This window comes from Sinohyriopsis cumingii, chromosome 4 (assembly GCF_028554795.1).
Source record: "Sinohyriopsis cumingii isolate HCF-2022 chromosome 4, ASM2855479v2, whole genome shotgun sequence".
In the NCBI taxonomy this organism is placed as follows: domain Eukaryota; kingdom Metazoa; phylum Mollusca; class Bivalvia; order Unionida; family Unionidae; genus Sinohyriopsis; species Sinohyriopsis cumingii.
In genome coordinates this window covers 22,217,796-22,233,580 of record NC_142964.1, presented here as the reverse complement: position 1 = coordinate 22,233,580, position 15,785 = coordinate 22,217,796, and the positions used below count along the sequence as shown (strand labels likewise).

At 35.4% G+C, this 15,785-nt stretch overlaps 1 protein-coding gene across 1 annotated transcript in view; it reads right to left on the bottom strand.

Moving 5' to 3' along the window:
• The window catches only part of LOC149800797 (uncharacterized), a 109,337-nt gene that overhangs the window by 34,561 nt on the left and 58,991 nt on the right, over positions 1–15,785 (bottom strand). The window contains exon 2 of the mRNA XM_089954790.1: positions 5,315–5,436. Within this exon, the coding sequence (XP_089810916.1) occupies positions 5,315–5,436 (122 nt within the window). The remainder of the gene's footprint in view (positions 1–5,314; positions 5,437–15,785) is intronic.

Sequence of the window (15,785 nt, the reverse complement as noted above, 5' to 3'; positions counted from 1 at the left end):
CCTTACTAAAATGTCTAACTTGCTGACTTGTATTCATTTATATGTTGTTATTGTTATATGATGATAATTTTGTTTTCCTTCGAATACATTCATTCAACCCACACTAGATCTAACAAATCAAATATATAGAATGTGCATCGAATATCGGTCTGGTTCTGTCAGTAAATGATCGATTTTTAATCGTTTTATGTCAAATGCACAATGAGCTGGAATGCATTGGAAGTGAATCGCGTTGATTGATCAAGAACGTGCACCAAAACTAGCAAGGTGTCACCTTAGTTATCACATGTCCTCTAACAAGTTGTCGCCTTACATATCACATGTCATATAACAAGAGTTCACCTTAGTTATCACATGTCCTTTAACAAGATTTCACCTTTGTTATCACATGTCCTCTAGCAAGATGTCACCTCAGTTATCACATGTCCTCTAGCAAGATACCGCCTTAGTTATCATATGTCCTCTAGCAATATGTCACCCTACATATCACATGTCCTCTAGCAAGGTGTCACATTAGTTAGCACATGTCCTCTAGCAAGACGTCAATTCAGTTATCACATGTCATCTAGCAAGATGTCAACTCAGTTATCACATGTCCTCTAGCAAGAATTTACCTGAGTTATCACATGTCCTCTATAAACGTGCTATTGTCAGGACTGAATGGTATCCCCTGTTCTCACTGGTCGAGTATATAAACAGTTATGGGACAATCTATGTATGCCCATCCTAATGTTGTACGCCCCACCCTTATTTTTCCTCCCCGAAAATGTGACCCGGAAAACACTTATATTGTGAATTTTTTTCTAAAAAGCTACCTGCAATGACTATATTAAGCCATACTCGTACGCTTATATTATGTCAGACTCGTATGACTATATTGTTGCAGGCTCGTATGCGTTTATTATGCCAGGCTCGTACGCCTATATTAAGCAAGACTCGTATCCCTATATTATGTCAGACTCGTATGACTATATTGTGCCAGACTCGTATGACTATATTGTGCCAGACTTGTATGCCTATATTATGCCAGACTCGTATGATTATACTGTGTCAGACTCGTATGCCTGTATTGTGCCAGACTCGTATGCCTATATTGTGCCAGACTCGTATACCAATTTGATTTTGCCAGACTCGTACGCCTATATGTTACCAGGCTCGAATGGTCAAGAATAATCAGACTGTAGTGCTAAATTTATTGGTCATTTTAGTAGATAATGTCTTCCTCAAACACTGATTAGTTGATTTTCATATCGATAATCAAATTTATTATTTATTTCATACTGAGTTAGTGAAATGTACCAGTTATGATGTCGAAACAGTAGCGATGTCACTTTTATCGCCACCGTGGCGGATTCAATTTAGGAACTTCGTTCTATTTCCATATTGGAACAAAACTGTGTATGCCATTCAGATCTGTATTTGTAGATTTATGCCTAATTCATTTTTTCTTCTTTTCTTTCCCGCCACCAATTGTATTTATGTACCTACATATATATATATATATATATATATATATATATATATATATATATATATATATATATATATATATATATCATTATGTCTGTAATCTGCTGAAAGACAAGATAAAACTACTGTGTTGATGAAATGTGACCTGGTACTCGCGATTTGCATTGCTAGTCGCATGAGTACACAAATCCAACCCACATTTTCAAATGTTGTAGAGAAAAAATAAGAAAATATTAATAAAAGTCGTATACTGGTTGTAATAGAAATACATAAACGAAAGAACACAAAATTTTCCATATTTATATATTCCGAGAACAACTTCAGGAGTTTTGTTGTAACACATGACTACCACGTTGATATGTGCTCTCTGATTGATAAACCAGACTGGCCAGTTTGCTGGTTTTTACAAAAAGTATCTGACTTTCATCTACTATAATTGAATTTCTCTACAACAACATTAAAATGGAGTTTGTTGTTGACATCACGTGACTAATGGACTTCCGATGTCGTCGTTTGAGATTTGTGAAGTGACTACCAATTCAAACGGCAAGTATCGGGTCAGGTTTCATCAATGCCGTAGTTTCGTCTAGTCTGTCGGCGGATTAAAGACATAACGATTATAATACTTTCCATTACTGAGAAAATAAATCATTTTTCTATCGATTTTATGCAGGTATAAGTCGATATAACATAAGTTTAAATTTTCTAGGCCCGCTGGTAAGCGGCTACCATGTGTCGCTACCGCACGGTGGCGGCAAATTCCAAATTTTCGATATGCAATTGCAACGACCCCACACTCCAACCTAAATGCTCAAATATGAAAAATCGGGTGGGAATATTCGAAGGAAACCCGATTAGAAAAGGGACTGCTATTCATTTTAAACCAAACTTGTAGTCCAAATTGTTGAATCTCAGCTGAAATGAGAAAGTGTCGTCCCTTGCATTATATATTAAAAAACGATTCGAGCTCCTGTATCAATACAAGTTTGGGGATTGGTTTAACGAATTACAAGAAGACAAGCTTATTTTATAGAAAATTCAGTCCTTGTTTATACAACAGTATATAATTTTGAAGGTCTTTTGTCAAAATTTAAATCAACTCTTTTGAAAATGTTTTCTAATGATGGATTTTTAACCATATCGTCCTAAGGGGATTAGGTTGTTTGAAAAATCTTCTTTGGGATTTTACTGACACAGATAAATTCAGGGTTAAACTCTCTTCGTTACAAGACAAGATTCTAATTATTTGAGTTTATTGTTTTTTATACTGTAATAGGAAATGTTTACTTTCTATAAGATGCAAATATATATTGCTATAGAATTCTTTAGAATTAAAGATGTGAAAGGAAACAAAACTAATTTATGTTCATTATGTTGTTCCCACTTAACAACATAATGCAGGTTAGCAAAATAAAGTTAGAATTTTTATTTTGTACATTGAAATGACTTTACATGCCAATTTATATGAATATAATCAAACTTGCTTCGTGTGATACATTTTGTGGTTTTGTACATGATCATCTTTTCTGGCTTAGACATTTTGGAGAGTCTTGAAAGAGAACTATCTTTAAATTTAGAAAATGCATGTTTTATAATCTAAAATGTTCTTTAATTCCGTTCAGTAACGGTCATATGTGAACCTTGAAAAAATTAATTTAATCCTGGAAATGACCTGGAAATTTATCTTTAGAAAAGCGTGGGAACCATGCACATATTGCATTTAATTTATCACTATATGCTCTTTGAAGTGTCATGGTGTGTTTCAAATCAGATCTGCTAATAGATGTGATTGAAAGGGTCTATTCTCTTACATGTAAGGTAGTACAAAAGAGACATTAAATGTAACTCGTCAACCAAATATTTTCAGTTTCTTTCTTTAGTCTCCGTTAGTCGTCAGACATATACTTTTATCTCCATAACTACTTTGAACAAAATACTCCTAATTGATCAGACGGTACTTTGATCTAAAGAAGGAACAACAGGAATGTGGTTGGGCTTTGTAAAATATTTCGAATCCGACAAAGAATGCATGGAATTATATTGGCGGCAAGAAAATAACTTGTACATACTTAAGCTAGCGGCTGTACATTGATTGAGCCTTTTGAGAGGAATTTTGGGGCGATCAATTAATTCCATTCTAACATTAATGTTAGGATCATAACAGCAGATCTTTCAACCATGTTATATTGGTCGCGTGGTAGCTAGCCCAATGCAACATTATTTTGCGTCATGTTATGCGTGGTGACTCTTGAAAGGAACTTTAGATAAAGAATAAAATGCATGACTGGATAAGACATTAACAGTGGAGTGTCCACATGTCCAAGGGTCGATTCGTTTCAAAGATGGCGACATCCTGGATCATAACATATCCTAGAGAAAGTGATGTCAATTTTAGGGCTAAGTGAATCCAAAAGAGAGCAAGAATCAATGTTATACTGTTGGTTGAGAAGACACTTTGTGTTGCTGCATGACATACATACATTCTAGAAATGATGCACCTTATTCATTCCTCCTCGTTATCTCAGATACTTTTATGAGATTTCCACGTGTACCAAGGAAAGACGATTTACTTTCAAAACCATTAATCATGCAAGCTGCTGTTTCAATGACTTATAAAAATGTCACTGACACATTACCAATACGAGGCGGTGTCGGAAATTTCAATGGCACGAAATATCAGAAAGGTTTTGTACTATTTGACATATTTTATCAATGAATCCATCTAAACACACACACACACACACACACACACACACACACACATACATACATACATACGTGTGTGTGTGTGTGTGTGTGTGCAAAATATGAAGACCCTTTCAACTTTACATCACCAGGTAATTTTTGAAATTGGTCGCTATTTAATCAAGTGCTTCGATCTCCTCTATCTCCGGAAACTTTAATTGACTTATTCTAAATCAGTTTTCAATAATTTATCCAGCCCATTAATCAGGTTCTTAGAACAGAACAAAAAAAAAATCAAAAACAATATCTTTTGTAATTTATTGAACGATTTTAGCAATTTGTTTGTCAAAGCCTGCTTGAATTTTGAATATAAATGGAGATGAAATGAAACTAAAATGAACTTAACGATACGGCCTTAAATACCACCGTAAACTGTGTAATATTCTTCAACCATATCTTTATAGTCCCCACCTTGGAATGCAAATATATTCTCTTTCCAAACGGACAAATATTCACCGAGTCTTTGTTATGTCAGATTAGAATCCAAACTTCTTTGTTAAGCTGATAATATGCTTTTGATTAAAACTTAGTTTATTTATTTTGAACTTTAACATTGATGTTATAGTAAAACCTTCTGTAATAGTGACAGTTATATTTACGTAACAAACTTTTTCTTTATGATTACTTGTAGGTCGTTGTTTTACAGAGACGCAGTCAGGTATTATTATTAAATGGCCACCCAGTGGGTGATTGTGTTTTTGAAGGAAAATATCACAAGCGAAAAAATAAACAGTCAAAATGCATGTGAAGTATCGACACGTATGATATGTAAGACTAAATTCATGTTTAGCTGACCTTTTGAGGTTGCTTTGCACACTAAACAACTTAGAAAGTTTTATTTAAAAAATGTTGGGTCTAGATAGTGCAGTGAAGTTCACTACTCGCTTTACACTGAAATCATGCTATGCGTCTGATGACTGAACGTGATTTGCCATTCTGATCTGAAACTTCCATCTTATTTAGCGTAGTGCAACTAAATACAGCCCAAGCACATGTACAAATGAGCAAGCCAATACCCGAATATCAGACGTCAGTATAATGATTCGACACTGTATACTGTTATGCATCACGCCCTCTCTAAATTATTTCGTTTACTTACCTGTTATAATCTTTCGATTTATCAACAAGCCAACAACTGTTGCGAGTGCGTGGATAAAGGTCAAGGCTATGATTATGCACTCTGTCACCAAGCCGTACAGAAACTTGCACCAGCCGCAGCATCTGTAACAATGAAAAGATGAAACTCAGACAGCTGTTTGTTTACATATTACGGTAAACTGGAACATATCATTGCTTTTCTGCATAAATTCCATCAAGGGGTTTTCCGATCTTTGGCGGAAAGGCCGAATTGTGTCCAATAGCAACACAATGTAGTACCGGTTGTTATCAAACTTTTTGAAAAACTTGGGATATAGGAAATACATTTTGATATGTGAAATTTCTGGTCAACAAGATCAAGTTATATCAAATATCAAACGAAAACAGGGTGGGGGTAAGGAAGATTGGAAAAATATGAGAACTTCAAGTGGTTAGGAAAAACACTTTGGATGAACCATGTTAGCGATATTCTACTTTACTGTATTTGCTGAACAATACAAAATATAATTTTTTAAATAGGCTACCAATGTCAAGGAACAAGCATTTTGTACTGCAATCTGATTAAAATCATCTATCGACTATCCTACATGAAGATCTGACAGCGACCGCTTAGGGGTCATGTCTGGTGACCTATTTTATCACCATAATCGCTAAGCCTAGGCTGAAGAGCATCAATGTGTGCCGAACGATTTGATTTACTTTCTGATTTTTTAAAGCTGCAGTTCCATTTGCTAATTCAAGGGTCACCAGAACATGACCCCCAATCGGTAGTTGTTAGATCTTCACGTAGGACAGTGGAGATCTGAATTTAATCAGATTGTTTATTATTTATAAAAATCCAGTTAGGTAAATACAAATAAAACAACCGGAACAACACATATGAATACATTAAAAGAATTGTCATATTTAGATAAAACGTTTAATACCTCTTTTGCGACTTGAGTTTCATCGCTAGATCCGAGAATATATCAAGTTGTTTCGATCTGGGCGATTTACAGTATTTTCAATGCAAAAATAGAAGTGGGTTATATTTAGCTTATCTACGAATTGTGTAAAGAATAGATTTCCGTCTCGGTCAGATTGATCTGCTCTGGAAATTGGATTCCGCAATCTTCCTATCATTATTACTGACATAAATAATACACAGAAGGGTAGCTACCATCCAAGCAATCCCCACAACCGCAGCGAGGGGAGGGGGATTCGCATCAAACAACTTGTTTAATAGGATGTGGCAAAAAAAATTAAGTTTCTCAGCGGGGGAGTGGGGAATTTCTTGCCACGCTGCTGATTTTACTTGAACAAAAAGTTATATTATTTGTTATAACTTTATACAACTCACGAAATTATCGCCACACACCTGAAGTGCCTGAAATCGTCCAAACTGTGTGCAAAAAAAGGCAACTTAAAACGGTCTTTTACCGAATGACCTAAGTAATAACAATATCCAACGAATCGTTTTGATGATAAAATGTATTGGCTTCATCAGTTCCCACGCGAATGAATACATTTGTAATCTTGTTTTTCATAGTTTAATTTTACTACATAATTAATAGCCCTACTATACTTGTTTATTGATCAGCAGAAGTTTGAAAGGAATTAATAAACACAAATTAGCAATGGTTACTTTGATGTTCCATAAAAAGATCAAATTACAGCTGACTAAATAATTTGAGGCAGAAAACAATATAACCGGAATAAAGGCTTAATGTAAGATGAAACGTACAATCAATTTTAAAGCCTAATCTAATTTAACCTCAACGTCTGGCCAACTAATGTTTTATAATAACTTTGAGACAAATACATCTGTCTCTGTATATACATGTATACATAGAAGTTTCATCACGCTCTTTACGTCACATGTTCTCCACACAAATGAAATCCTTAAGAGAATACAATATTGAATGGAACTGAAACCTAACCAAACAGAATGTAACTGTATGGGAGTCAGTTTTGGCAGCTAATGATTTCTGTAAAGAACTAATCCATTGGGTCTTGTTAGATACGTTTATGATGCTAATGGAGTTAAAATGAATAGTCAGTTTCTTCCATTTAAGTCATTTGGCTTTTCCCTATTATCTGTGGAATGCAAACCTTTGTCCCTTACTACAAAGTTTTCCTCATTGTCTCAGATCTTCTATATTATGAACGGCATTGCATATGAGACTGGATGAAGAGACTTAACACTTTCAAGGACCAAGGAATTCAGTCCACTAATGTATTATAAAATATTAGTGTACAATAAGGACATATGTGTATTAAAAAATATTACAGTGCGAATTAAGGACATATGTGTATTATAAAATAGTACAGTGTGAATGAAGGACATAGGTGTATTATAAAATATTACAGTGTGAACTAAGGACATGGGTTTATTATAAATATTAGTGTGAATTAAGGACATATGTTTATTATAAATAAAATATTACAGTATAAATTAAGGACATAGGTATATTATAAATATTACAGTGTGAACTAAGGACATATGTTTATTATAAATAAAATATTACAGTGTGAATTAAGGACATAGGTATATTATAAATATTACAGTGTGAACTAAGGACATAGGTATATTATAAAATATTACAGTGTGACTTAAGGACATGGGTTTATTATAAAATATTAGTGTGAATTAAGGACATAGGTGTATTATAAAATATTAGTGTGAATTAAGGACATGGGTGTATTACAAAATATTACAGAGTGAATGAAGGATATAGTTATATTATAAAATATTACAGGTTGAACTAAGGACACGGGTTTATTATAAAATATAAGTGTGAATTAAGGACATAGGTATAATATAAAATATTACAGTGTGAATTAAGGACATAGGTATATTATAAAATATTACAGTGTGAATTAAGGACATAGGTGTATTATAAAATATTAAGGACATATGCATATTATAAAATATTACAGTGTGAATGAAGGACATGGGTGTATTATAAAATATTACAGTGTGAACTAAGGACATAGGTATATTATAAAATATTACAGTGTGAATTAAGGACATAGGTATATTATAAAATATTACAGTGTGAACTAAGGACATAGGTGTATTATAAAATATTAGTGTGAATTAAGGACGTATGTATATTAAAAATGTATAAACCATCAGTTGAATCCATGTAATATCCATGTAATATCCGGTAAGATATTGACTGTGTTAAACATGCTACTGTGATGCAATTGTTTTGACGATTAATGTATTTGCCAAATACTTGGAGGTTCTGTGTAATTTATGAAGTGTATTCTCTCAGTTTGTATCGCACTGACATGAATATATCTCTCTCTCTCTCTCTCTCGCGGGTCGGTGGTTCTTTCCTGGGTTTTCCCGGGTTCTTCCTCCACCATTTATACTGGCCGCCATATATAGCCTATCTTTTGCTGATTAATGGCGTTAAACCTTATAACAACAACAACATCTCTCTCTCTCTCTCTCTCTCTCTCTCTCTCTCTCTCTCTATATATATATATATATATATATATATATATATATATATATATATATATACACTGCATTCACGCTCAGCTAAGAGACATCTCTTTCTAGACGATGTAATTTACCTTTCAAAACTTTCTCTTTGTCCAAGTTCCCACTTAACAAAGTAAAATTTGCTCTCACAGTGCACGCTTGATTTGCTAACTGAAGTGGGGGGCCTTACACAGTAAGATTTGTTATTTTCTTCTTTAAAAATATGAATAAGAATGCCAATGTAAGCGTTTGAATCACAAACTACTATGGCCGCAATGTTGTCAGTGTTCATTTCAGCTGGCTGGTCGTGCAACTTTATTTTAGCACTAAAATAGCTGATTCAGATATATTAACACATAATGAAGTTCTAAATAATGAAATTACCCCCTATATGAAAGGTTCATAATATTTACAATTATGCTTTGCTCTCCCTTCAGGAAAGGATTTGTCGTTTGACCCCCACCCCCGCCCCTGCGGATCGGGATTGTTGAATTGGCCCCAGGTGCGTATCTAGAACTCGATAGCCGAAATTGCGCTTTCCCACAATCACAACCATAAAAATGAACGCAAAACAAACGGGACATTTCCAGTAGTTTTCTTTACAGTTTAAATCGTTAGTATTATGTCCTGAAAATATAACATTTCAGGAGCATCTGAGGGCTCGTCCTCTGGACCTCGGCCTTGAGTTCCGTCCACAATCCCCTCGCCTACTTGTGCCCAAAACAAAATTTCATCATCAGCCACTGTACCCGATGATTCCTCGCTGCATGTGGTAAGAGTCGACTGAGTGGAGGTAACCTCTTTGCCGTGGGTTGTGTTCCATGTCAATGTATGAGTGGATTCCGAGCAGAGGAGAGGCTAATGGCTGTCACACCAATACACCACGCTACTTTGGCCTCAACTTCAGCTAGACGGGTAGTCAGAATGTTCCCATCTGATCAAACGCCAAGTTTCAGGGGATACGTTTAAGGCTTTCTGCAAAACTGATGTGTATGCATTTTAAAAAGTTGACTTTGTGATTAATCAGCATGTTGTTGTTCATCGAACCTCCCAAAGGACATAGTCTCTGAAGGCGATGGCCACCACAAAGATGGTTGCAAGAGGAAACCAGTCTGTCCCCGACGTGGGCAGGACGGTCATGATGGATCGTGTGATGGCAGCCCTCAAAATCTTTCACGATCCAGATAAGTGGAGACTGCTCATTGATTCATCGAAGACGAGCCTTAACTCTGTTTTGCTGCATAATGGCAATGTTTTGTCATCAATTCCAGTTGGTCGTGCAGTTCATCGTGAAATTCATATGAAGGAAACCTATGAAAACACGAAACAACTTGTGTGGTGCATAAACTATGACCAACATCAGTGGCAACTCTGTGGCGATTTGAAGGTTCTTTCTCTCTTGTTTGGTCTGCAGACTTGATACACAAAATACTGCTGTTTTCTGTGCGAATGAGATAGTCGTGACAGAGATTCCCACTACATCAATAGCGATTGGCCACTCCGACAGTCATTGGAACGTGGGAGGAATAGTGTTCAGCATCCACCACTTGTTGAATCAAGGAAGATTTTGTTACCACCCTTGCACATCAAGCTGGGTCTGATGAAGAACTTTGTCAAGGCCATGGACAAAACACAAGCAGCTTTCAAGTACCTCCGTGGAAAATTTCCAAGGTTAAGTGAAGCTAAGATAAAGAAAGGTGTCTTTGTTGGTCCTTGGATTCGCGAACTTCTTCAAGATGACGCGTTTGACCGTGCACTGCATGGCAACGAAAAGACGGAATGGAACGCAGTCCAGTTAGTGGCATCACATTTTATAGGAAACAACAAGACAGACAACTACAGGGAGTTGGTGAAAAACCTCCTCGAGGCATAAAAAATCCTTGGTTATAACATGTCACTAAACATACATTATTTGCACTCTCGTCTAGACTTGTTTGCAGTGAACTGCGGAGCACGGCGAGCGATTTCACTGGGACATTATAACAATGGAGAATCGCTGTCAGGACAAATGGAGCCCAACAATGCTTGCAGCTATTACTGCACAGTGACAAGAGATGCTCCATTTAATGAATGCAAGAGACAAGATGTGACGTGTAGACACTGAATAAGGACTAAACTATGTACGTATAGATACATAATTGTTTTTTGCCTTACAGTTCATAATACATTTTGTTTATATAACCCTTTTGCTGTTTTTGTAAGGGTTACATAAACAGGACAGGTGAAATATTATCATGTAAAGTAACCATACACACATGAAAAGACCCAGGTTTAAAATTTATAATTAAAACTCTACTATCTACATAATAGACATAGACATAAATCTAGAAACTTAAATATCTTGGAAACAGTAGCCAATCAGTTGTTTTAATTGTCATATTTGAATTCAACACATCAAAAAATCCATAACAAATACCACATTTTATCTCTGAAGAAGACGACTTCCAAACAATTGTAGACAAGCGTAATCGATGTGACAGTGTAGCAATTAACAAACGTAATGCTAAAATCAACAAACCACTTAATGCAGCACAGAAAACTAGTAGCCAACCAATGGCCACTATGGTCACAGAATAAATGTATCACACAATGTCCCAAACATTATCACACACTGTCCCGAACTCTAGTCCTGAGGAACCAGCTAAATCTGGCACATTGAAAGAGGAACAGTCAGTTGCTGCCAGCGGAAATGCGTGCTCTAAACCAAATAAACAAAAGAACTGTGTACTACACTTAATAATTTTGAGATACTAGAAAAATATGGACACTGCAGAGCCATCTGACATCGCACCAAGGAAAGTTTTCATAAGTCACGTACTTCCACCATCATCATCAATATGTCTGACGCCAAAACAATGGAAATGTCGAGGATTAAAGGCAAATATTGACAAGATTAGCCTACTAAATATATGCCTTCAGGAGACTTTAAAAATAATAGATAACATAATTAATCATGAAAACTAAACCATCTTCAGCAGCTTTTCATGAAATGCTGATAAAGCTGCTGGAGGAGTGTCCATTATCATGCATATCAAAACTCGTCACAGGATATTACATTGCCACAAAACACGCTCTTTGCCACATGACATGCTATTTGCAATAGGATATTACTCGTCCTTTAAGTCTAACCATCAGCAATCTATCTCATTTATTTTATTTCTCTTCAAAATTTGTTGAGCATTTACGTGATACTGAACAGTTGACATTATATTTGAAAAACAATATTCCCGAACCTTAAGATCTAGGGAAGAGATGGAACTTGAACAAGGCAGATTGGGAAGCGTTTCAGTCCATCTGCGAATCAACTCAGGAACATAGACCTTGTCTGGGTGCATTTAGCACTGACAATTCAGAGGCAAATGACCAATAATTGTATGCAGTACACCATCACACTACCCTTTAATCAAACAAATCCTGCACATTATATCGTCTTTAGCCCCAAATAACAAGATTTGTAGGCTCAGAAATCAAATACAATTCCACCATTTAACATACGAACTCGTCCTCATCTAGATGCCACACAAATGAGGGGTTGTGCAGCTTCTGTCTTCCAAATCAACCTCGAGGTTATCAAATCCTTCTAAAAAAAAATTTGACCTCTTCGAATTCAAAACGTCCGTTGAGGATTGTTGAAATCCTTATCTTTTCTGAGAGTACCTTAAATGAAATTGGAGTTCTGCTCCAAGGAGATTTTTCACTAACATAAGCTTTGCTTTGTTTAATTTAGTCGGTATTTGCAATAAGGAACTTAACTGATATGATACTGACTATAATGCCTATATCTCATCTGTTCGATAAGTCCATCAAAGCCATAATCTGCTTATTCAGACAGAGGTATGTTGATAAAAAAATATCTACTTTATGATTTTAATTCTTATTTATTCAGTTTACTTTGTAGATAATGCAAGGCTAAATTGTTAGAGCAAATAAAAGAAAATTGCACTATACTTTTCAATTGTCTGTAGTTTAACTAGGCTTGGTATTATGTCTTTTCTACTTTTAATTTCGAAATACCGCTGAAGGGACACCATTTTCGGGCTCAAAATCACCCACTACTATCTCCATTAACACTTTCTAAGCCCCAATATTCAAATATACCTCATAACTTTAAAAATCATAGTCATCATCGCTATTATCAGTCAATATCTGCCGAACAAAATCGTCAGTTGAAGATGATCCACACTAGTAACCATCTATTTGGGGGTTTTCTGGGTAAACAGTATGTTAAACGCTGTTTTGTAAAACTTCCATGATGAAAGATTTAAACTAATATAGAATGCTTATTTCAGGTCCCACTGTGAATTTAGTATAACAACAGGTCTTGACCAGCTGAAGAGCGCAGATCAAAAACAGTCGATTACCTGAAAAAGAAAAACGGATGTCGCGACCAACTTTACTATCTTTCTACTGACGTAACTTATGTCGCGACAAGCGCTTTAAGGGTGAATGGTTAAATAAAGATTTATTGTGCGCAAAATACATTTAATATGTGTTCAGAAATAAAAGACAATTGTCTCTAACGATTAGCCAACTGAAAGTCTAACGTCCACAATTGGTGTTTATCTTATCATCCACATTTTGTATGCTTTCGACCTTCTTTCTGCTTTGCTTAGTTGAAAGATTACAGTCTCACCCTCCTCGACTTGTCTGCGGCATTTGACACATAAGATCATGATAAATTACTGTACCATCTCCATCATGTATTTGGTATTCACGATACAATCTTGCTATGGTTCAAGTTCTACTTAGTCAACAGGACACAAATTGTATCCGTAAATGGAAAACATTCCACCCTAGTTGGTCTATGTTTTGGTGTTCCACAAGGCTCTGATCTAGGCCCTGATCTCTTCATTATATACACTCGACCGCTCTCAAGTGTCATCGATATTTAGTGTATCACCAATTTTACGCTAATGACACTCAGATATACAAATACAGTTGCCCAAACGAAGTTGTGGCTACAGTCCAAGGTGTAGAGAGGTCATGTCCGATATGAAGTCATGATGACGTAACAAGCTGCAGATGAATGATGATACAAATGAAGCCATGCTGATCACCACGTATTCTCATTCACACCCATTACCTCGTATAATTAGTATCATAAATACCAACTTTAAATTTACATAGTCAGTGCGGAACACAGGTGTCACTTTAGACAGTACGCTCCCATTACACCAACATGTATGAAGATATGCAAGGCTACATGACGTGAGCTTAGACGCATAAGCTCCATTCGCAATTTTCTTTCGGTTGATGATATTAACACACTTGTATTCCTTAGTCCTTTCTTGACTGAGCTTTTGTAATTGACTTCTATCTTGTTCGTCTCAGTATCTACTATAGAAACTTCGAAAGTTCAAAACAAGGCTACTTGGATCATCCAAAGAGTACGAAGAACTGAACACACACACACACACACACACACACACACACACACACTGCCCTGTAACCTTTACTAGCTACCTGTTCGATCCAGAATCAAACACAAAATATGTTAACTATGCTACATTTCGTTGACTGGCTTCAGTCCAAATTACCTACTTGACCTCACCCATGTGTACACCCCATCTAGAAACATACGCTCCTCTTCCGACATTCGTATTCCCATTGTTCCCATGGTTAAACCGAAATCATACAGACAACGTTCTTTCGCGCACCAGGGCCCAGCTACGTGGAACGAATTGCTCATAGATTTTAGACACAAAACAATATGATGTCATTCAAAAGTGCTCTTAAAACTCACATATTTTAACTACAAGAACAGACTTCAAGACTTAATAACATTTACTTCCTTAATTAGCTTCAGCAAGTTTTTGTTTTGTAATTTCATTGTGGTTGTTTTTGCAATGTTGTCCTTTTATGATTTCATGTGCTATCTAATATCGTAAAGCGCTTTTAAAGATTATTCGCTGTATTAATTCCATATTATAATTAGCATTATTTATTATTATTATTATTATTATTATTATTATTATTATTATTATTATTATTATTATTCACTTGAAAATTACAGGAGACCGATACATACTTATTGATTGGAAAATAATGAAAGCGATAAAAATAACTGTTATCAAAAGTCATCTTTCCAAACATTGTTTAGATGCATGTTCCGGATTTGAAGGCAAAAACTGGATGAGTTGGAAGCAGAATCAGACAAGCTCCAGAAAAGAAACAGAGTGAATTCACTGACATTGAAATATTTCAGTGAGGGGCTCTGTCTTACCTTATTTTACTGGATTTGATACTAAAATCTGCATGATCAATTGAACTTTAAATGGAAACGTAGATAGAGTAAAACGTTTAGATGCAGCATGACTAAACTTAAAGGAGACTAGAAATCAAAATTTTCCTTTTACGTATGTAATTCTCTACAGATTTTAATCCGACTGTCAAGTTTATAAATTAAAGTAAAAATCAGTTTAAGGTAGGTTTCCTAAATATCACACTCTTAGAAAACTAGCCAATTACAAAAACCTAATTTATCTATTCATTAACCCGTTTTAGTAGATGCATATGTCTTTATGTGCCCTTCTGACCATTTATATATGCATTCTAATCTCTTTCCTCATCTTCATATCTATATACATGCACCATTTAAACATAGCATTGTATCACTTTGATCTCTGACGTATTGATTTAATGTACAGACAAAAATAACAAGAAAACAAAAGGTCTCCACGTTGCGAAAATAAACATAAAGCTATTTCTTTAAAACATCCCATACTTTATTTGGCTATATATGTGTTTTGTTACTCTAGTAGTGATATTACGTTATCGTATTCTGAGGCAACCTAAAAAATCCTCCAAGCGCAAGTTCAATTTTCCTTGGGCAAGACGACTTTTATATATAATAAATTTAAACCTTAAATCTATAGCTCTTTTCTTGCTCTTGCTGTAGACAAAGACAACGCGTGTACTTTATCTGAAATCTTTGGGTAGATGGTTTAGCTTTCGCAGGTTCAAACACACACACACACACACACACACACACACACAC